The 23,669-nt window shown below is 38.7% G+C and overlaps 1 protein-coding gene across 1 annotated transcript; it reads left to right on the top strand.

The window, feature by feature from the left end:
- The first annotated feature begins 205 nt into the window (after nt 1-205).
- On the top strand, nt 206-22,802 carry LOC122865611 (tumor necrosis factor receptor superfamily member 10B-like). Its single transcript, XM_044174292.1, has 10 exons — nt 206-497; nt 11,940-12,108; nt 13,778-13,909; nt 17,859-17,970; nt 18,637-18,770; nt 18,874-18,975; nt 19,064-19,110; nt 19,249-19,530; nt 19,638-19,674; nt 20,190-22,802. Exons 1-10 carry the CDS (start codon nt 465-467, stop codon nt 20,489-20,491), a joined length of 1,350 nt encoding a protein of 449 aa, XP_044030227.1. The 5' UTR covers nt 206-464; the 3' UTR covers nt 20,492-22,802.
- The last annotated feature ends 867 nt before the right edge of the window (nt 22,803-23,669 follow it).

Raw genomic sequence — 23,669 nt, 5'->3', positions numbered from 1 at the left:
TTTGAATTATATGGCTGCTTCAAGTTATATAAATCGGTGCTGCATATTTCACTCCACAGAAATTGTTGCAAAGGGATAACAGTAACGTAAAATGCGATGAAAACCTGCATTTGTGTCCAAAGTTGCAGACATGCTGCTTAATTATTATTCTAGGGAAAGCGTTGTGATTGGCTCCTGGGTCGTCTTACGTCACACAGCGCTGAGGCAAAAAAATAAAAAAAATAAAAAAAATCCTTCACTGATAGTCAGACAGTGTCTCTCTCTCTCGGTTCCCCGAAAAACACCGTAAAGTCCTCTCAGTGATAAACTCATGAAAGAAACCGGATGACGGATAGTTTTAAAGCTGGACTTGTGTGGCTGTTTTCTTTTTCACTATAATTGTGTTTTTTTAGAGACTTTACACTGGTGGTGTGCGACGCGACGTCCAATTCCCCGGGATTTCCTCTCATCTCGAAGTTCCCAAGATGAGCTTCGATCCGGTGGTCGGGAAACTTTCTGTAAGTAACTTAAACACGACAATAACCGCCTGAATATTTACTTTTATGAATTTATATGGCTCTTTGTGATTAACAGTCGCTAATATTGTCATTAATGAAGTGCCAATGATGAGTTAAAATCTGCTTAACTTCGGATAGCTTCTTATCTTAAACGCGCTCGCGGCGCTACAGCGGGACAGTGAACTTATACAAACAACAAGATTGATTCAAATTGTCGCCAGAAGAGTTTTAATCACATAAAATACCGACTGTCTCATTAAGTAGAAGCAGGCAAAAGCTTGACTCTTTTGGGAAGCTGCGCTGTGACATGGGAGTAGAAATCACGGTCAGGCCTGTGAACTTGTCGGAGAAGATGAAACAAGCCCGTTCATTGTTTCGCAAGAGCTCATACACAGGAAGCAACATTGTGTTTGTTGTTTATTAAAGTGTTTATTTCTAATTCACTCATCTGAAGGCCCCGGTTCCTTGTTTCTGCGCTCAGTACAGTACATGTGCTGTATCATTCACTCAACATTACAGCCACCATCTGTGTTGGATATCATGTGGTCATATTGTTCAGACATTCAGCATATGATGGCTCTTGGTCTGTCAGCGGATGAAGCTGGCCCTATAGGCACTATTAATAAGTGCAGTGCAGCTATGGCCTGCTGTGGAGTGCACTTCTGCTCAAACAAGCTTTTAAATCAAGTTGTGTGAAGACTGTGAGAGAGACACGGTTTTAGTAACATGTTTGAAGCTGTAAACAGCTTGACCTCACAAAAAAAAAGCCAAGAGTTCACCGTGCCAGTTAGTCAATTAAAGCCACAACGTCTCAACAGTTTTTCCATTAAGGTTTATTCCACTCTGGGACCTTCACAGAGACTTCTTTTCATTCCTCGGCTGTTGTTTTTTCCAGCCCTGCAGCACCAAAGCCTGACACTACAAATTCTATATGCTCACTGTAACACTTTAAAGTGTGACCAATTTATGAAAGGTTCTTTGGACTAATGCGAACTATGTGATTGAATTACATATGGGACACTAGAAGGGTGTTCATTTCCCTTCAAACACGTAAGTTTACTGGTTTACAATCATAGAATGTGATAAGAAGTGGAAAACAAATCAGTGTTCCTAATGACAAATTAAGGCTTGGCTTCTTTTGTGGTTGATAAGGGCAACATTGCTAGTCATTAAACTGCAGTATTGTGGCATTTCATCACTGATACCTACTGTAGCTCTGCCCACTTTAAATGTAGCCGTCAAAGTAACATCTGCTGATGTGCCTGGAGCTTTAGTCTTTGTTTTCTGCATTGTCTGTCTGATCTATGTTTTAAGTCATGCAGTCTTCCATTACTGAAGTCAGATGTACTTGCTCAGGATGGTGGCAAAGTCAATGTTTATCTCTTCTGTAAACCACATTACATTCTGGAGGCCTCGCCAGCAGGCCTTGTTGCTAAGGGACTATGAGGAAACTTCACCCCCATTCCCCCCACTCTAATCCCACCCCCACACCCTTTCAAATTGCTTGAGTGTACGTGCCTGGCCGTCCAGTAAACTTCCTGTCTAGAGTACACAGATATACTGATATTAGTGGCATCAATTTACTTCTGAGAATTGTCATGCCCATGCAAATCTACTCTAGATTGTTATCTGTGATTGCTTACTGTGTGTCTGGGTGTTGGTTCACACAGGAAATATCCCTCTCTGTCTCTGTGGACAACACAGACAAGGGCAGGACTGACATCTGGGACAAGAGGAGGCCAAACTGTGTCACTGGGGACTGAGCAGTGGTCAACAAATTGGCCACTCTTGAGTTCGTAATACTGTAACTGCTGCTTATTGCTGCTCTATATGGTGAACATGTGGATAGTTATAACTGAGTCTGGGGCTTAGAGAAGCTACATGGACACTGAATGATGCAATGTGGTGCAACCAGCTCCCTGTCAGATACCAGGTGGTTGTACACCTTTTTATGTTTGCCTGTCATAGTTTCCAGTTAGGTATTTATTCTAGAGAGCAGACATAGTTAGTGAAGTTTATTTGTTGTTTTATTCTAGGTGGATCGGTTATTCTGAATTAACCTGTTGCTGTTCTCATCTTTGTTAATGTCAATCACTCCCCAGTTATCAAAGGCCTGCTGTCTCACTCAGGGAGTGCCACCTGTTCAGGTGTGCCCATTCACGTAATGCATACCAACAAAGCCAAGTCAGAGCTCACACATGAATGGTCTAGCGTTGAGATAAAAAGGAATGATTTACTGTGTCAAACTTCAGATCACATGAGTTAGTTTACTGTCCTCGCTGAGGACATTACACTAGGGATGGGTACTGGTTGCCAAAGGGTGCAAAGCTATTTTCAGGTTCTTTTTTAATTTTACACTTTTCTATCTTTGTTCCACTTGTTTTACAGTGTTTTAAGATGCAGAAAGTGGTAGCTATTTTGTCATCTGTGTGCAAGCATATAGTGTGTGTAGCACATATTCAAAAGAATTCTATTCATATTATATTTAAACAAGAGTAAATCATGAAGTAGGAAGGAAATCACTATTACAAAGCTGTTATGGTTTTCTCCCCACATGCTATTAAAGCAAATGTGCGCATTTCAGTAGAGCTGAAACAAAAAGTAAATAACTATTTTGATAATCAATTTAATTGTTTCAAGAAAAACGCATGTTGTAGACCAAACAAACAAACGTTTAATCGAGAAAGAAGGTGGGGTATGCAATTTTGGAGAAATCCCGTACCATGTCAAATACCATGATTATAGAGCGAACAACGACACAGCAAGTAATGTAACTAACGTTAGCTAGGTTATGGGTTAGCTTAACTAGGTTGCGGGTTAGCTTAGTTAGGTTATGGGTTAGCAAACTGTCCCTACAGTTGCTGCTGCGAAGCTAACAGGCAAAGAGACGAGACGGTTTCCCAGAGCCAAACCAGCTCCAGACAGCGATTCTCACAACTCTCCTGCTACTATAGCTAACATCACAACAACAGCATAGCTTGGCAAACTAGAAAGTAAGCTGAATGTCCGTGGGCAAGTCATTTAATGTTACCTGACACACAAATCATGGCTGGAATTGTGTTGTGTGGCTCATTCAGAGCCACTTTGTTTATTTCCCATTTACAGAGCCAGAGCTGTGTACAAACACCAGAGTTTTTTCAGCGCACACACAGAACGGTCAGCTAGCGGACCATGAGAATGAATTTGCTGAATTCGCTGAATTTGACAAAAAGATGTACTGGATTAAAATCGCATACCCCACCTTTAACTGATAATGAAAATAATCATTAGCTGCAGCCTTACATTTCAGACTTAACAGCTGAAAAAGATTGCACTGTAGTAGGGCTGCAACGAGCGATTCTTTTCATTTAGGGCTGAAACGAATCCTCAAATAACTCGATTACTAAAAATCATCGATTCATATTATTTGCATCAAAGCTTCGTGGCTATATGTAATGGCTAGTTAAGAACGTAAATCAATGTGGTGGCCAGTTATGATGTCCCTTAGTTAGCTAGGTTTTGTTCAAGATATTAACCACAGATATTTAAAATGTTACAGCCAATTTGTGAAAGCCTCAGCTTCATTCATGTTATGATTATTATTATTTTGCCTATATACTTTTTTTTTTTTGCATTTCAGAAAAAAAAATTCTTTAAAACCCAGAATATAATATGGCACTTAAATGCACTAAATGGGTTTAGTTTTGACAGATAATATTATTGTATGCCATTTAAGCAATAAAAATGTAGATTTTTCTAAAAAGGAAACCAATTAGTTGTTCATTTTAAGAGACTTGTCTTATTTTCTCTTTTGCATATTTACTATTGCTCTTTAATAAAGCAAAAGTATTTCTTATCCGATTGCTATTAATTGATGGAATAATTGGTAGAATATTTGATTACTAAAATTATCAATAGCTGCAGCCCTATTTTCATTATCAATTAATCTGCTGATTATTTTCTCAATTTATCGATTTATCATTTGGTCTGTTAAATGTCAGAAAATAATGAAAAATGCCCTTCGCAATTAGCCAAAACCCAAGTTGACATATTCATATTGCTTGTTTTGTGCAATTAACAGTCCAAAAGCCAAAAATCTTCAATTTCACTCTAATACAAGACTAAAAGAACAGCAAGTATTCACATTTTGAGAAGTAGCAACCTGCAAAGTTTTGGCACTTTTGCTTAAAAAAATGAGTTGAATTATTCGATTTTGAAACTAGTTGGTGATTAATGTTCTGTCAATTGACTAGTTGATTAATTGACTAGTCGATTCAGCTCTACACTGTAGTCAAGGCACAGTAAACATGTAGTGCGCCTCAAATACATGGCACGAAATCAGAGTGGCATAAGGTTTGCATCAGTGTTATATCTTCTGACGTCCTGCTCTCCTGGATGAACGAGCAGGTTATAAAAAAAGTGACGAGTCTTAGAACAAACTCAACCTTTGTCCACAGGATGGACTTCTGTTTACAAAGACATAAATTCCAGCTTTTGATGGTCACTTAAGTCCTTGTTGACCTGCTACACCAGCCACATAGTCTACATTTTTGCTGTGATGTGTTTATAGAGAAGGCTATAAACTGCTTGCACTTCATGGACTTTTTTTCCTTTTACACCAAGACAAGCTTTAATGGAGCTAATGTGATTGTCTCTAGAGTGAGATGATGGATTCCTGCACATACTTTAATCTATTAGTCATCCTTTTTTGCTCTGTTCATTCTCTCCCTCCTATGAGTCGCCGCTCAGCTTCTCTGTGAAGGGCCTAATCAGAATTTGAAAAGGCCAAGTTAATAACCCTCCTGCACACAAATCTCTAAATTCAATTTGTGGATTGACGTTCAAATTCAGGGTCCTTGCTTAACCTTCAGTAACATGGTGTATGACTCACAATGATGTTGTGTTCATGTGCAGCAGCCAATCCTCAGAAACCACAGAGACCATCTTGACTTCACAACACAAACAAATTGGAAAATGCGTGTCACACTGCACCTGCTTACAACTTTTGAAACCTTCAAACTCTCAGCAGCCCTCTCTCTTTTAGTCATCAAAACAATAAGCCCATTTTCTTGTGGTCGGCATCAATGTCAGGTTGTCAGTCATTTCACCAACTTGTGGTTGCAGATCGACTTTCAGGAAATTCATTCAAACTGTCGTCATCACACATCGTTTTTGTTCTCTTTTTTTCTGTGGTACGAAGGTGAATGTCACCTAACCTGCTTGCAACACACTGTCACACTCATTTAATCAGTGAAGTATATCTCCTGAGGAAACTCAAGAATTTGTGTCTAGGAGCTGCAGCTTCCCTGAGTTATAAATATCCAGCCTAGCGGATATGTTGTGGGTCTAATCGGGTGCTGGGCCTGCTCTGAGGCAGGCTGCTGTGGAGGGAACAGTTTAGAGCTGAACCCTGCATGAAGCCTCTGTATTGTCTCGAGCTTCCTGTGCTCCCTGAGAGGAGGGGGCAGCTGCTTTTCACACGCTCCCACAGATACGCTGTATGTGTGCTTGTGTACTCTATTGTATGTGTATGCATGTGTGTATTCTTCAGTGTGTGTGTGTGTGTGTGCAGTTTTTGCGGCTCAACAATGTGGTTTTCACACTGAGCGCTTTCTTGTCTAATTGCTTTAAATTGACATGGAAGTCATTTTCTTCATTTTATATCATTCAGCTTTATACTGACAAATATATCAGCGCTTGGCTGAACTTTTGATTTATTTACAGTGCTGAAAGTGTCAGACTTCTTTCTCTCGACATAAGCTAGGTTATACTTGTTTTCATTATCAAACACAGAATTTCAGTGTAATTTATCACTCATGGAAAGTCGTGCATGGTCACCTCCTGTCTCCAGGGAATGCCAGGCTTTATCTGTGAAGCAGAGAGCATTCACTGTCCTGTCAAGGTCAGCCTCGAGGGATTTGAATTGTTCAATATCCAACAGCTTCAATAAGATTACTCAAACAGTTACTGGAAACACTTTAGAGTACGGATCATATTAAATTAAAGTTTCATTTGGGACAAAGTGTAGGCCTACTTGATGTCTCATCTGAATTAAAATTAGGTTAAAAAAACAAGGCCAAATTATAATATTGGACATTAGTTTTCACTGATAAACTATTGATATTGTAGAAGACGTATTGTGCAGGACAGTGTTTCTGTTCTGTTTGGTATTTTGCTGTTAACCTCATGGTCAAATTTCTCTTCATCATTGTTTTCCTCGAATTCAAAGATCCATCTGAGTACTACGTATCACCATAAATTAGAAATTATTTCTTCATTAGACAAGACAATTGAACAGTTAAGGATAGGTAATGGTGGGTACCATGAACTATCAACCCGTCCAGTCAAGCAGAAAGCAGAAAAAAATCTGCACGATATTTTTAGATTAACTAAATCAGCCACAGTGCACTGAGTGCACTGTACCTGGTAGCCTAAACAGGCTTCCATATAACAACAAAGCTAACACTAGCTGAGCTAGCACTGCGGTGTAAATTTCCACAAAAGGCAACATGAAAAAACAGTTACCGGCATCCAACATACTCTCGATATTTAGTTGGCTTCAAATAAGGCTTAACGTTGACACAGTTTCTCTTGACTGTCCCTCAGTATTACAACATTAGTCCAACATCGCCCCAGCTGGAGGAAGCCACGTTAGCCGCGCAACATGCTAACGCCAAGTTCAACAGGCTAACCTGCAAAACCTGCAAACAGTAAAACAACATAATACATGGCAAAATTTACAGCTTTCAAGTTTGAAGTCGGGTCATGTATAGGCGATATCGATCCAGCATTGAGCTTGAACCATTACAGGCCCTCGTTAAGAAAGCAGTCCGTAGTGAAATGCACACACACGTTGCCATCTAAAATAAACTTTATCCACTCAGCTCTTCTGTCCTCTGAGGCTGTGCTGGTTCTTTGACATGGTATCAATTAGTTTGGAGCTGAGTAAATGTTAAGTAAGTTATTAGCAGTCTCCATTAGGCTGGACGAGTTCAAAGTTGTGAAAACCGGGGTGTATTGACTTCCTGTCTTATAAGTCTTATAGTCAATTAAACCATACGATTATTAAAACAGAAACACATTTGTTGAGTAGAATCTATTTGAATATTATTTTTATTCATAAGCAATGATTATTTCTAACACAATATAGCCTATAACTTAAAAATAAAATACATCAGGTCTGCATATCCCTCCTGCCCCCAAAATAATGGATTAAGAAGCGCCTTTCTCCTTATGAAAGTAACACCAGCGATTGGTCGGGACTAACTGACCAGAACGTATCAGCCCTAATCGTTTCAATAATTTTACAAGCAAAAGTGAAAAATGCTATACTTTCTCTGGTTCCAGCTGCTCAAATGTGAGGGTGAGGGTCATATATCAAAGTAAACTAAACATCCTTTGTGTTTTGGACTTTTGGTAACACAAAACAAAAAAATTGAAGGCTCTGGGAAGTTGTTATAGGCATTTTTTTAAACTTTTTCTGACATTATATAGATGAAACGATTAATCAATTAGACAATTGGTCACAATTAGATAAGACAATTTAGCAGTTATCGTTAGATAATGGTATTTTTTTGGTTTTGCATAGTCAAGCAGGAAATAGAAATTGGAACAAATGGTGCAACACACCAACTTTGTGCTGGATTTGAATGATACAATATTTAAATTCTGACATCAGTTCTTAGAAACAGTGGCAGCTGTAATGCATATACTGTAACCTCCCCTGCTATGAGATGGGGGTGGGAGTGTTTCTCTTTCATGTGGTTGTGGGAGATTGTGGTTGTGCGTTTGATAAAGATTGAACTGTGGTAAGGTCAGAAGAAGACACATGTCACTGACATTTGAACTGTTTCACATTTAAGTAATTTATGACTTATCTAAATCAGCAACTGTAGCAAAACATATCCGTTCCATCCTCCAGCCTGTCATGGGCTTGAGTCCTTAAATATCATCAGGGTAAAATGGCTAAGTTCCTGAATGTAACATGGAAATAAAGTAGTAGTGGTTGATAATCAGTGTTAGTTTACTTAGTTGTTGACTCAGACCCTTCAGCTGCTGACCATCTATAATCCAATGAACTGATTAAGTTGTTGTTAGATCAACAAATCACCGTGCAGTTTAGGTCACACTCAAAAACTGGATTAAAGGGATTGCATAAACTACAAAGTGACAACTTTTTAAATCTAAACTTCTCAGGAGCTCTTTTCCTCTCTGATATGATGTTGGACAATACGGATATACAACATCATAACTGTCACAATTGATTAATGAAAAGCATTGGCTAATAAGAGAAGCATGATATGGAGAGTCAGGTCCTACTCCGGATACAGGAGTATAATGAGGTACATCGTGTCTTTCCTTATCAGTTGGCTATGATTAAAATCATCTGTCCAATATGAAATGAAGAATCTCCCTTAGTTTATCCGTATGTGTTGTGTGTCTGCACAAGTTCATCGCATTTTGTATCTTCTGTTTCTGCCCATTTGTTTTATAATGGAGCTCACTGTAATTCCCTCAGGGATATGGAGTGATCACAGCCCTCTAAATGGCCCATTGATAACCTAGGTCAACTGAAAGGATGTCCTGTCATTTAGTCACAAACACATTCTCAGTGTACATGGCATGTGTAGAGTTTGTGCCAAGGCAATTTGGAAGAACCCAGGGTGTTTAGAGGAAGTGGATGGGAGCTACTGTTGTCAGATAAACAGAGGGTCCCTCTTTACTTTATTGTAACTTTTATTAGTTTAACTTGCCTCCATACAAGCATAATACTAACCTATCATACATACAGACTGAAAGCATGACAATAGGACACTGTTTTACCAAATAATCTGCAGCCAAGCCCACTCATTGTACAGAGGATAGACAAGACTGTGAAGTGGACTGAACCACTTCAGCTGGGAGTTGGAGAGTTTCCAGGGCTTGAGGGTTTGGAGGGCTTTCTACACTGAGGTTACGGTCACGCCAATCTTCCTCCTCGCCTGGTTATAGAGGTAAAACTAAGCCACATTGTGGCTGCCCATAGTGTTTATGTATACAGTACATTTATGTCTATGTAGTTTAGCAGCCTTAGGACATTAGTGTGGACACATGTTGATGGCGTTGTCTGCAGGCTGTGTTTGAGAAATACCACAAAGTGGGATTCCCTCAGACTGACTGAACTTATGTGTTTATTACGAAAAAGCTGAACAGAGATTGTTTTTGATTTCCCCCATCAGCACATGGAAAAGTGATTATGCACTCCTATGACTCTGCCATCCTTTAAAAACAATCCATCTTTAAACAGTTCTCAGTATCAATACCAAATTCTGCTGTTTGCTTTTTCTTCTCTTTAGAGCTGAAACAATTAGTTGACAGAAAATGAATCGTCAATTAATTTGATAATCGATTAAGTCATTTTGGAAAAAAGCCAAACATTACCTAGTTGCACTTTCTTTAATGTGAGGATTTTGCTTTTCTGTTTTATATCATTGTAAACTGAATATCTGTTTGGAAAAAACAGACGTTACCTTGGGCTCTGGGAAATTGTGATTTTTTTTTTGATTTTTTTTTTTTTTACTGTTATGTTTAATAGACCAAACAATTAATCGATGTTAATTGAGAAAATATTCAGCCGACTAATAGATATAATCAATAGTAGCAGCCCTACTTCTCTTTATGACTTGCAATTGCTCATTCTGTGTACAGTAACAACCTTCAACTGCTGAGCATAACAGGTTAGCTATTGAGAGCGGCTGCACCTGGGAGTGTTTTGAATCTCGGGCCCTGAAATGAACAAAGACTGGAAATGATGTCATCTCTATGCTGTCACACATGTCTCCACTGTCTAAGAGACACCTGAGTTTTAACTTTTGATTGGCCGATTAGCTACTTACGCCTGAATAAATAAACTTTTGGACATTCATTGCAATTTCACAAATTTCACAAATCACCTTTAGTGCAGCTCACTCTTTCCTAGTTTTCCTCTTTCCCATCTTTTCTTTCCACACTTTTGTCGTGCACATGTGCTTATACGCAGATTTTTCTCTCTTGCCTTTTCACACAGCCTTCTACTTACTCTTTCCCCAATTCCATGTCTCTCTACATCCCCCACCCTGCAGTCATACACATAGTGTATTCAAGTATAAAGCCTCACCCTGTGTCATGCAAGCTGTTAGTCCCCCCTCTCATTTTTATCTCCCTCCCCTTTCCTTCTCTCTTCTGTCCCCCCCCCCCAGAATGTTTGGATAGATCTAAATGGTGTGATTGTGACTGCTCTGCCGGCCGTCTGCCCTTCCACGTCTGCCTCTCAGCGTCTTTGGAAAGTCTGACGTGAGGAGAGGGAGAGGAAGAAGGGAAAAGGCAAAGTGAGAGAGGGGAAAGTTCTTTTGAACAACAAGGCATGGCGGCCCTCCAGAGAGCCAAGTCTAGCGTCAGGAGTCAGTCTCAGCTCTAGCCTGTCCCTCTTTCTCTACCTCTGTCTATCTGCTCTCAGTCTTTATTCCTCTCATTCTCCCACACTGTCTTTTTAGGCAACCTATTCCCTGCAGAACATCCCATCTTCAACTCGCTGTCTACAATTTCTCACTTTGAATCGACCCTCCTCCTTTTCTTTCTCCCTCTCAACCTCGCCCTCTTCACCCTAACCTGTTTCTATCTCTCCTGGGCTAGTGGGGGGGGGGGTGCACAGGAGAGACAAAACCTCCAAATGTAGGCCTCTCATTTACCCAGGAGGTGTCGCGTTGCGTTTGAGGCGCTTCGTGGCGGTGTCACATGTCGTGGCATTCAAAGAGCCGGGCTTTAAGAATGTGGGTCATTTGAAGTAGAGGCACTAAAGTGTGTTGTTTGCCAATGAATGGGGCCTTCTCACATTGACATGGTGAAAAGTGTGTGAATAAACACCAGCGCCTGGGGGCCACACTAAAGTGTTCGGCTGTATTCTTCTCAGTACCCCACCTATACAAGCCTGTTATTATCTAGCACATGAATGGATTTCTGGAATCCCATTTGATATGGGCACCATGCTGGTGTTAGCTGAGATACCTTAGCAAACCCTTTCTGTTACACCCACAGTAGAAGAAACAGAGTCTGTGCTTTTTAAACCTTTCCTACAAGAAAACCAGATCATGGAGTAATTAAGTTTGGTTGCCTGTTGCGCTGCATGTAGTTAGTGTATAGCTCTACATCCTGCACACACAGGATTGTTTTGCCTCTAGTTCTGACCAGTGGATGACTCCCTTAATTGCTTTCCCACGGCAGATGTTCAGATCAGATGGTTCAAATTAAGTCGTACATTGCTCTCACAAGGTTTCCTATGAAGATAGACTCTCCTCTTTACTGTCCTCTTTACTTCATCTAGTGAGTTTGAGTGGGCGAGTCTGTATACTGTGGATACACAAAAATAATGTAAAGCTTTTGTCTTTATTTCCCCTCTTTCTCTCCCTGTACGCCTCCCTCTTTCTCTCCCTGACCTTGATAATTCAGGTGTTGGTGGCAACGCTCCTCATCGGGCTGGTTTGTCAAGCAGCAGAACTTCCAGCATCTCACTGGTCCAGCGATGAATCCACAAACCTCACCCGTCGACAACACAGAACATGTGTCGAGAATGAGCAGTACCTCCACCAGGGACTCTGCTGCCTCAATTGCCAGGCTGGTAAGGATAATCACATTAAGTAGAATATACAGTAGCCATTACAGCTCCAGTTGTAACGAAACATATGATCAATGTGGGCCTGTATAAGTACGTCTGCTGCAACATTTCAACCTGAAACTCCCTCTGATCAACAAATTGTATCGTTTCTTGTATCCTAAAACATTGATCCATGTCTTCTAATAGAACAAGAACTGAGTGCAAGCTAGAGCCAACATTTAGAATGGTATTTTGTGTGAAAAAACTTAAGTCAAATGTCAAACCCATAACCTGAACTGTATCCCAAATGAGTTTTGCAAATATTCTCTGCCTGGTCTGGAAAGAATGCATGATGGCCAGGAGCAGAAGGCAAACTGCTCCATTTCAGCAGATCAGAGTAAAGCACAAAGTGAAGTGAAAAGTGCAGAATATAAAGTAGGGGTTATTTTTAAATACTTACCTTTTTTAATTGATTATGTAAAGAATTTGGTAAGGCTATTAACTTTTTTTTTTTTTAGCTCAGAACATATTTAGCCAAGATGCAATTACTGTATGCTGCTGCTAGCTGATTTAATTATTTCATTTGCCATTCTGAATTTCTGAAAATCTTTTAATTTAAGTTGGGTTTTGATTCACATTCATCATTCACTATTTCCAACTTTATCAACTAATGCTTTATTTCTAAAACACATGCCCCTAAATCAAATTATATGTAAACAGACAATTAAAAGCAAGAGTATTTAAAACCTCAAGGTTCCTTTCATCATGTTGTTTGTCAGTTTGACTTAGAAGACCTTCAAGCCTACAAAACTAGCGATAGTTCAGCAAGAGCTCTTGCAGATCAACTTGATTTCTTATATCTAAAATCTTAATTTACAGTAACAATGGAAATAATGCCTTTTAGGAAAATCAGCAGTGTGCACAAAGACGGAGACAAAAGTATAAAGTTATTTATGAGAGACAGATCATTAATAGATATTAACTGATAAAACCGATCATCACTGCCTGGTTGTGACACTGTAGAAAAATCTTTTATTTCTCTTGGGTTTTATGTTTTTCCCACTTTTGTGTTTCTGTTTTCTTGCATTCTTGCCAGTTGGTCAGTTTTTACCACATCCTTAAAAGCCACGGTGACCACTTAATGGTGTGAAATTTTTTGTCAGTATGAGCTTTTATTTAGTCAGGCTACTAAAAATGTCTTCTCCTATGTTGCATTTTTCCCATTCGCTACTGTGTCTCTTTTTTCATTTGTGCATCAGATAAATCCTGAAAACACATGAGAATCAAGTGGTTTTATTCGTGGCGTGCATGAACGGAGTATAAAAATTCTAAGCATGTCAATCGACCAGTGGAGAAATCACTGTGTAGTTTAGTGAATCGGTTCCTGTCCTCCTCCTAGTCCCCATGAAATGCAGACTTTAACTTCCTGGAAACCTGTCATCTCGTGTAAAACTGTGAATCATGGACAAGTAAAGAAAAACTCAAAAGCCCACTCCTCTATTTAGCTGATATCCCATTGGTTTACAGATTAGAAGCACATAACACAGTGTGATCCCTTGCTGTGGTATGTGCTGTCCCAGCATCCTACTTCAACAGGAAATGCATCACATTAATGATGCCAAGATTACACAGGACTTTTATTGCCTGTTTTTTGTGTATATTTATCACTTGACTTTTCTTGTTTTATTTGCAGGAACCTTTGTGCAGAAGGCATGTGAGAGAGACCAAGAACAAGGGACTTGTCTTCCCTGTGAGCATGGACAGACCTACACAGAACACTCCAACGGGATGAACCGCTGTTTGCCCTGTACACACTGCCGCTCAGGTAACAAGATTGTCTGTTTGAAGCTTGACGTGTGTTTTATAATATCATAATTGTAATTGAGTTGGTGGGAAGGATTAATGATAATCCTTTTAGAAATGATATAATAGTTGGCTTTGCCAAGTTTGTTTTTTACAACCTGGGTGTTGTTTTTGCACTTTTAGCTTATTATTTAATTCACTAAGATTTGGGTAAGCAGCTTTACAATGAGGTCCATTCTGCCAATCAGCGTGAGTGGTCAGACGGTGAGACTTTTTTCCACCCATTTAACCATATTAATAGAGCTGCAACTAAAATTTATTATCGATTAGTTGTCAATTGATTATTTTCTTGATTAAGCGATTGGTTGTTTGATCAGTATAATGTCAGCAAATAGTAAAAAAAAAGTTAACGTCTTCAGATTTCTTTGTTTGTCTGAACAGTCCAAATCTCAAAGATGATCCATTTACCATTAGACAAAGAAAACCTAAAAAGAATCACATTTTAGAAGCAGGAACCAATTTTTTTTACCATTTTTGTGCAAAAAAAACTACTTAACAATTAAGATGATTAAATTTGTTGACGATTACTTTTCTGTAGAATTGACTAATGAATTAATCATCTAATTGTGTACCCATCCAGGTTGAACCAGGAAATAGCTTTGTCAAATCTGAATATTGAAAATAATGTAGTAAAGTCCCAGGTAGTTTTAAAAAAAAAATTAAATAACACCTAACCGGATTGGCCTTTAATTCCAAAGTAGAGTCTTCTGTAATCCAGTCAAAGATATATTGTTTGGGAAAGTTAATACCCTTTTGTCTGTGCCCCTGCCTTTCAGATCCACTCATGAAAATGTGATCTTATGATGTTACACGGAGTAGTAGGGCGTGTCTTTGTTGTTTTGTTTCGTAGGCTGAATGTGAGTGTGTTACGTGTCTCAGGAGACTTGCTTGTGTGTCTGTCTTACCTGGTTGAACCGGGTGTGGCTGTGTCTCATTGTCTCCCACACTGGGCGTCTTTGTGTCTAATGAAAGGCTGGAGCTACAGAAAAGAGACTACTGTTACATAGGATGTGTTTTGTGCTCATTCATTGCAGTTTTACGATAGCGCTTATGTGTTTTGCTCTAGTTTAAACTTATTTACGACCATGTAATAATTTATTTGAACACGGCAAAGGAAATGTGAATACTTCTTTTTTGTTTTGTTTTTTTTAAATGTTGCCCTTGCCAGGACTACTTTAAACTTGAAATTAACTGCACTGATATCTGCAACACTTAAGAACCTCCAGTTGGGAAATATGTCATATTGATAAGGAAGTTAATTGATTTAATGATTTATGGTGCCAGATAGAGCTTTGCTTTTTTGAAGTTTAAACCATGGTTCTGCATGTTGTCTCTCTAAAACAAAGCCTTATTATGAATGTTGTGGAGGATATTTCACCTGTGATCTTAGTTTTCATTCAGAACATGTTGTTATTCATTTAAGGTATACCTCAGATTAGGTCAACTGCATAAATTACTTAGAGTAGACAGGAAGTACGCAGAAGTCTATTGTTATTCAGATTGGGCTAAACAGACACTTCACTCTGATTTTGTGCCTTGTATGCCCCGCCCTCTCCACCCCAACACAGACTTTTACAAAGCACCAGCCAATTTAATAATAACATAATAAAGAAATTATAGTGTATTCCTCAAAACACCAGCAGCCTGACTGGAAGTCGAGTATTGACTTGTTGCCAGTCTGCCACTTCTGAATGTTTTTTTGTTTTTTTTTAATGGAGGTTTGTGTTTACCCTGGCTCAGATCCTATTTAAAGCTTTGTTGCTCCCTTGTGCATGTGTTACATTCCAATCAGCACTGAGCATAATTATGTAACAAAACTGATACCCATGATTTGTCACTACACTGACCTACAGTACCACTTGCTCTGTGCAACAGTACAACTGGCTCTAGACAGAATCTGTCCAACACCACATATTTTCAAAATTGGCTTCTTTAGCACAGCATGAAGGAAGCAGTGGGCTGTGTTGTCAACAGCGGGTAAAATGGCTCCACTGGAGATAATACACACAACAACAAAACTTGCTTGATTTGAATTAATTAAATTGTAAACATATATGACAAAATGGCGCAGATTAAGTCACTGAACAATGTCATCAGCATTTTCGAAGTCCAACAAAGTCAGCTTTGTTTAACTACTGTTGTAACTGCACTCTTTGTACAAATTATACTCTTAGGCCTTTTCTCTTGCAAGGAACCTTTTCTTTTTTTAAATCAATAGGATCATTGTGAGAAACTTCACAAAATTCAAACCATGACCATTTAAAAAAAAAAATTTATGACATATTTTCACAGTTAGGTAGTGAGGTAAACTCAGTGGTTTCTGTGTGAGTGTTTGTGTATAGAGTGAGTGCAGACACTAGCCAGCTTAAAAAAACAACAATACTGACAAGAGGCAAGGACAAGGAGGAGTTCACAATAATTTAAGTCGCAGCTGTGATATCTACAGGCCTATTCTACTGCAACTGCACTTATGTTATTATGATAATTACATTGATAGTCACTAATAATTAATGGCAGGTCAGACACAACGATTTCAATGTGGAGAGAAACACTGAGAGAAGAAAAACACTGGAGTCTTAACTCTCTCTTAACTTCAAGTCTGTCAGCTGGCTGGGATCAATAAAGTGCACTTCAAATGTATGGACAGATAAAGACAGGATTTCTCCCAATAAAATACACACATTTTCTCAGCTCATCAACAAAGCGCTGCTGACACACCTTCTCAACAATTTCCTAATGAAGGTGACAGAATGTTTGCGAGCAGATGACTGACTGTGGACTAGGCAAAGTTGTAATCCTTTCCTGTGGAAAAGTTGACTAAACGTGTCCTCATTTAGGAGAATCCGGTCATAAATTTGCACTAGAAATGAATATCTGAAAAACTGCTTTACAGAGTTCTTAAAAACTCATCAACAAAAGTCATAGCTTGCTACAAAATTAGCTGAATTGTCTGAATAAAATTGTAGGAAAATTGGTGTGGAAGAAGATTACAAGATAGTGCTCGCATTTTGTAACCAAACCAACCAAAACACTGCAATGTTTTCTTAATTGGCAAGCATGGACATCACATTTCTGTGAAAGGTCATCCTGTTGAGGTGGACCGCTGGTTTGTTATTCATTTTGATTGCATCTTAAAGGCCAGGGCTTCTGTCTTTTTAGGTCTTTAATTTAAGAAATGAACCATGCCAGATTCTCCATCCCTCCTTATCCTAAGGAAGATAAAATTGGAAACCCAATTATTTAACTTATCTTTTTTTGCCAAAAGTTACCATATAATTTGTTAACTGCCTACAAATTAGCTGAGACGTCCACCATGTTATCTCTCTTTTAACAGATGCCAGTGCTCACAGATTTATTATGAGTCTACTTGCTAGACGATTCACAAAGTTAAATCACAAGTTGGTCCATCGCTTATTTTATAGACTAAAAGCTGCCTTACAGGTTACACACTGAGTTGACCAGTAATTTGTACTTTTCTTGAGCTGTTAACATAGAACCTGTTGTGATCACAGATGTGTGGAGATAATTACATTTTGCTGTCTAGCCATCCAGTGACTGGTATCTGTGGTTAAACATAGGATCTCTGCCAGTGTGTGTGCTTTACACAATGGCTTTAATTTCATGATACAAAGAAGAGCATAAAACAAGATACATACAACCTCACTGCCCCTGTCTGTCTGTGTATCATTGGCGTAAACATCATTGTATTTTATAACACAAGACATGGTTTAAATAATCATATCATATTGTTTTATATCTGTCTGTGTATTTGATGTGGTAACTTGCCATTAATTATGTTTAGAGTGAGTAGATTAGTCTTGTGTTTGTCTCTTTATCTGTGATTGTCTTGATATTTCACAAACAAGCCCATGTCTGCCATTTAATCTTTCTCACAACTTCACTATCCACAGATGAGATTGAGACTGCATCCTGCAGCACAACTACAGACACCAGGTGCCAGTGCAGACCTGGTACCTTCTGTGTCCCAGATCAGGCCTGCGAAGTCTGCAAACGTTGTGCCAAGTAAGTGTCATTTACTTCTTTCCAGAAATGGTTTTCAGTTCCACTCTTCAACCCTATTGCCAGACAAGGCTGTTGATATTGGGCGATTCTACAAAACCTAGGATTACGTTCAATGACAAAGTTTTATACGTCCCATGCCAACATTAAAAAAAGTCTCGCTTTCTACAATATCTGCGCCTGGCAACTACAGTGTGGTTAAGGTTACGGAATGATCATGGTTATAGCAAATAAACTATGGCTAAGACATAGTTAGGGTTAGGAAACTAAAACACTTGGTTAAGGTTAGGTCAAGATCAGCTCTATCCTCTACATGAAAGTCAGACTCGCTGCACACCCATCCACCACCCCAACCACCACACCCTTACTTTCTGCCCACCTATGGCACATTACCTCCTGCACTGGCACTGAACGTTTGCATTGGACATAAATCATTAGGTGCTGACTCGTCCAATATGAATGTAATTCCTAGAATATTGGGCTGACTCTTTAGAACCCCACTGCATTGTTTGGTTTCCATCTTACACAGCTACTTAATTTCTTTTATCTTGCAATCCAATTCAAATTCAGTCCCTGACTAGCAGAAATCCAGAAGCTCTAAGGGTTATGTTGTTTTTTGTATGTTTTACTATTACTGGAATTTATTTATTTTTTTCTACAAAATTACAGGTGTAAATCAGGGGAGGAGGAGGTGAAGAAGTGCACCCCCTTTTCTAACACAGAGTGTCGAAAACGGAATCCGTCCCCTACCAAAACCTCCCCTGCCCTTCCTACACCAACCCCTACTTCTTCACCAGACATTGGTAACTTCCATTCAATGTTTCATACAAAACAAACTGCTTAACATTGGAGGTTACTTTAAACTTAATTGTACATCTTCACTGATTTTATTTTTGTTTTTTCCAGTTATTCCGATATGCATTTTCCTGGCCATCGTCATCATCATCATGCTTGTGGGACTGGCTGTGTGGTGGATCAGAATCAAGCAGTATTCATGTGAAATACCATGTGAGTTAACATTGTGTACTGTACTTTTGCAATGCTGTTTTGCTTATTAAGGATGTATTCCTAATTCTGTTTTTCTGCTTTTAAACAGGTTCAAAGAGCCATTGTGATTCCAGTGAAATTGTGAAGATTCCTATTGTAAGTTATTGTTTTGTTTTTGATTTCTTTCATGTTGTGTACCTTTTTTTTAAATGCTTTTTAATTGGTTATCCATGTGTGTTAGCAGTCACAGTTATGTCACTGTTTTCCATCCTCCACTTTTTTTTATCTGGTCAGGACGAGAGTGGAGCCACAGCAGAGGAGAGACAGAATAATCAGAACGCAGGTCTGGAGGGTGAGGAGTCCCGCCCAGAGTCACGGCCCCTGCTGCAAGAGACTCAGCCTGGGATGACCAAGGCCTCCCCTCCCCTTGAAGATGAGGACCGAGGGCTAGGAGACAGTTTGCCCAACACCACTAGTTCGTCTCAAACTAGCCTGTCAGCCCTGCCCACAGCAGCTTCCTCTGGTAACACCCCACACCAGAGCCCCACTGCCTTCAGACTGCCACCTGCAGACATGGTGAGGGGAAACTGTAGGGAGATCAGAAAGATCTCAAACATTCAAATCATTTGTATTTAATTCTGATATTTCATTTTCAAATTTTTGTCACCCTTATATATATTTAGGATGATCCTCTGCGACATCGATTGGTGCCACTACTAGGTAAGATTCCTGCTGTGGGAGGGGGAGATTTTGCCTCTACTAGACTTTCTTTTTTTTTTTTTACTCATTTCATTAATCTATTTTTCATGCCGCTTGATTTGCCCTAAAAGGCAGATGTAAACAGAAAGCATCACAGTTTATTACAGTTCATGTCAGTCTGCAGGGAAGTCAAATAAAGAGTATCTCTTCAAGATCTCACATTAGCTGCTTGATAGATTAATAATCTCATGACAGTCAGGCCATATCTAAGCCTTCAGGGAGTTGGAACATGCTGTCTTTTTTGCTGTTGATTTTTTTCTCATGCTAAATTAAAGAAGACATGGCTAGGAACAATGAATTACCCTTTAACTTAGTTGCAAGTTAGTGTAAACAATTCATTATAGGTCCATTGTAAGATAATACAAACAGGTAAAATGACATAAACATTATATCCAGAGTTTCCGTGTAAGCAACTAACATTGTGCCACTTTGTGTCTCCCAATCTAAATTTGATCTGTTTATCTCTGTTTTTTAAGGATCAGAAAAATCCCTAAAGAAGAGCTTTGATTTGTTCGACGAGTACCTTGATGTGCGGATCCATAACAAGTTCTTCAGAATGATTGGAGTCAGTGACAACCACATTCGGATAGCAGAGAATGGCGCACTTGGTGACAAAGTGTATGAACTGCTGAAGAACTGGATGCAGAGGCAGGGACTAAAAGCCGACATCAATGACCTGTTAGAGGCTTTGCTAAGTATGGACCAGCGACGCTCGGCTGAGAGCATCGCCTCTGCAGCCCTGCAGAGAGGCTACTACAAGCACGCGGACACACCCTGAAAGCAGAAGAAACAGGAACTGCAATTGAAGTAAACACAAAGTACTTAATACAAGAAAAACTAAAAGCACATAGACACTATCGGTGGACATTGTGTCTCACAAACAGGCTTACCTCTTTGTGGCTGACCAGCCATGTATTCAAAAGCCAGTAGTTTTCAAAAGAAAAACACAAAAAGGGGAAGGTCGAGCCGTATTGATCAGAGCTCTGAGGATGTTGACTACTTGCCAAATGCGGAGGTGTAATAATGAAAATGAAGAATAAGTTTTGTTGGCAAATTTAACAACATTACCATCAAAGACAAACATAAAAAGGTTTTTTTTTTTTTTTTTTTTTTTTTTTTTAAAAAGAGCAGAATAACATAAAGGTGTCAACTTCCACATGCAGAAATGGCTGCATGTTTTAGGCTCTAATGAAGCAACATGCATCCAAATACTGAAAGCTTAGAAGTCTCTGGGCGTGTGTCTCTCATCTGGTCTACCCAGATCATAATACACTACCTGGAGACAAGAATATACACTGGTTTGTAGGAGTGGCATTAGCTATGTCACTAATACTGTGCCTCTTTGTTGCACTGACCTCTGGCACATGTAGGATTTGAAACTACAATCATGCTATATTTGTTGTTTGGTAGATTAGGCTTATCTGAAACCATATGTAACAGCTCATGAACATTTTCCTAATGATAGGAAAATATAGTCCATTTGTTATGACAACGGTCACTTCGCAGCCTTACTAATCACAAGATTTACCTCTTCTATGCCATTTGATAATCTAAATTTATTTAGGTTTAATTTTTCATTATGATTTCATTATGTTCATAGAGCCTAGTGATTCAGAAAGTGTCATGGATTTTGTACAATCAAGTCACATTGGAGACATGTTTTCAGTTTTTGTCATCCAGTCATTTATATGTTCAGTGTTACTACACACGACATTGTAGAAGGAATTTCACAAGCTGTTTAGTCAAATGTTTCTATAATGTTTCCATATAACTTGGAGAACTTCAAGGTCATTTTATTTATTGACATATTTATTGTAATGAATAATAATTCACTTTCCTTATTTATACCATTGCCAAAAACGACCCTGGAAAACAGGCACACACTGTATTTGTGTTGTGATAACGTTTAGTTACAGGGCAAAATGACTGACATCAAATTGTTCAAGGTGTGGTTGAAACTTGCAGTGTTTAGTTGAACTCTGTTTCTGCATGCTACACTGCGTTTAGTGCAGCACTCTGGTCCACACTGTCAATGTGTCAATGTTACGTGTGCCATTTCTTCACAAGTGAGTTTCCACTGAGACCACATTCAGCACAGTGTTGAAGCTTTCATGATGCTAAATGCAGAATGAGTCATTTCAAATTGGAGATGAGGTGACATCAGTCTTAGAAAATGAGGACTGACCTCTAGAGTCCAACCGTTATAGTGAACCGTCTGACCAAATAGTCCTTCTGTACATGTCAGCGGTGACATGGGATGCAGGTACGGATTGTTTTGTCTTGGTTAGACTCAGACAAGATGAAGGAAACCTTTTTCTGGATTTAAAAAGAAACTCAAATTTATTTCCCTAATTCTGTCACATGTACATACAAATGTCCAGAGAGCATACAAGCCTCACAAAGTGTATATGTATATATGCAACTCTATTAACAAACCAAAATGAATATAGTGAGGTATGAAGTTATTAAGAACAACAGAAACACCAGCCAGAGTGGCTGACTGTTGAGGTTGTGACATTTTAAACTAGATTTTGCCCATTTACCTGCAGTCTCTTATGTATAAAGGAAAGAGTTAGAGTTATATATTATTGCTGAAGAGTGATGCTACAGTGCTGGCACTGCCATCTATTGACAGACAATGAAAACAGCCTGCATCAATTTCTAGGGACCCTATACACCCATCTCTCACCTAACATTCTCCCTTTTATCTTTTTTTTTTTTTTTTAATGAATCCATTTCTCAACTCTTAGCCTTTTTTGTTTTAAAATTTCTCTTGGCCTTTCCTGAAGTTGCATAGCAGTGAATAGGCTTCAGTGTGTGTTTTGTTCACTCTGTGGCAGTTCATGTGAGTGTACCTTTCTTTCTTTTTTTTATATTTTCTGTGTTTTTACTTTTACATATTTAATTCAAGTCCTAAGCTGTTCAATTAACTTCCTTTTACTTGTGTAAAAAAACGTTCTGTTCAGCGTTGCAATTAAGCCATTTCCCCCTTAGTTATTGTTTGCTTGTCATGGATTTCAGATATAAATTATGCAAATACATCAAAGCTGTTTTTATGTCAATTTTAAATAAATGTTTTGTACAGACAACCGTCTTTGAATTGTTTGAAATTACTGATGTTTTCATGTTTAGTTACACTAAAAAATAAATAACTCATTGTGCAGATCAAACACTAATATGGTATTATTAGTTGTAACCATTACCATGACAGATAGCTTGTCTTATTGTCAAATATACATATCTGTCAAATCCCAAGATTTAAGAAGTAGGATGTATTTTTGAAACACACCAATAACTAAAGGAAGAGAATCACAAATGGTCTAAATCCTTAGACTTAATAACCTTGGTATTATCTCAGGTCAGAAGGGTCATTATCTGTTACATTTGTTACATTAAATATTAAATTAACATATGGTAATATGGACTTTAATACAGCCAAGAAGTACATACATCCACTCATTAGAAATAGCTGTAACTGATTATGTACAGGGCTAGAGTAATTATGGTACCATTAACTGTATAAGGTCAATGCTACATAGATGTACTTTCAAGAGCTTAGTGGTATTCTAATAGCTGCTTTTTCTTTCTACACTTGTGTTTTGTTACAAACAAATAAAGTTAATTGTTTACCTGCTGTTTTATTGAATTTATACAGGATAAACTTGAAGAGGACAATTCACATTTTCAGAAGGACATTGTGTCCCTCTGAAAACCTGCTGTAAGACCAAAAACACATTGAACAGGTGACCCAGACATGGGCATTCCCATAGTCCCTTCACTAAATTGTCTATTTTTGGTTTTTCTATCAGACTTTAAAACTGCTACTCTCTGAATTTTGGGCACCGACTCTGTAATCGCCAAGCCAACAGTACACTTGCATCACCCAGCCTCAGGTAATAGGCTGTTGTCATGGCAGACATTTTGATTTGTCATAATAGGAAAAGCACAGGTGTAAC

The sequence above is a fragment of the Siniperca chuatsi genome, linkage group LG18 (assembly GCF_020085105.1).
Source record: "Siniperca chuatsi isolate FFG_IHB_CAS linkage group LG18, ASM2008510v1, whole genome shotgun sequence".
NCBI lineage: Eukaryota > Metazoa > Chordata > Actinopteri > Centrarchiformes > Sinipercidae > Siniperca > Siniperca chuatsi.
This window is presented reverse-complemented; position numbering and strand designations above follow the sequence as displayed.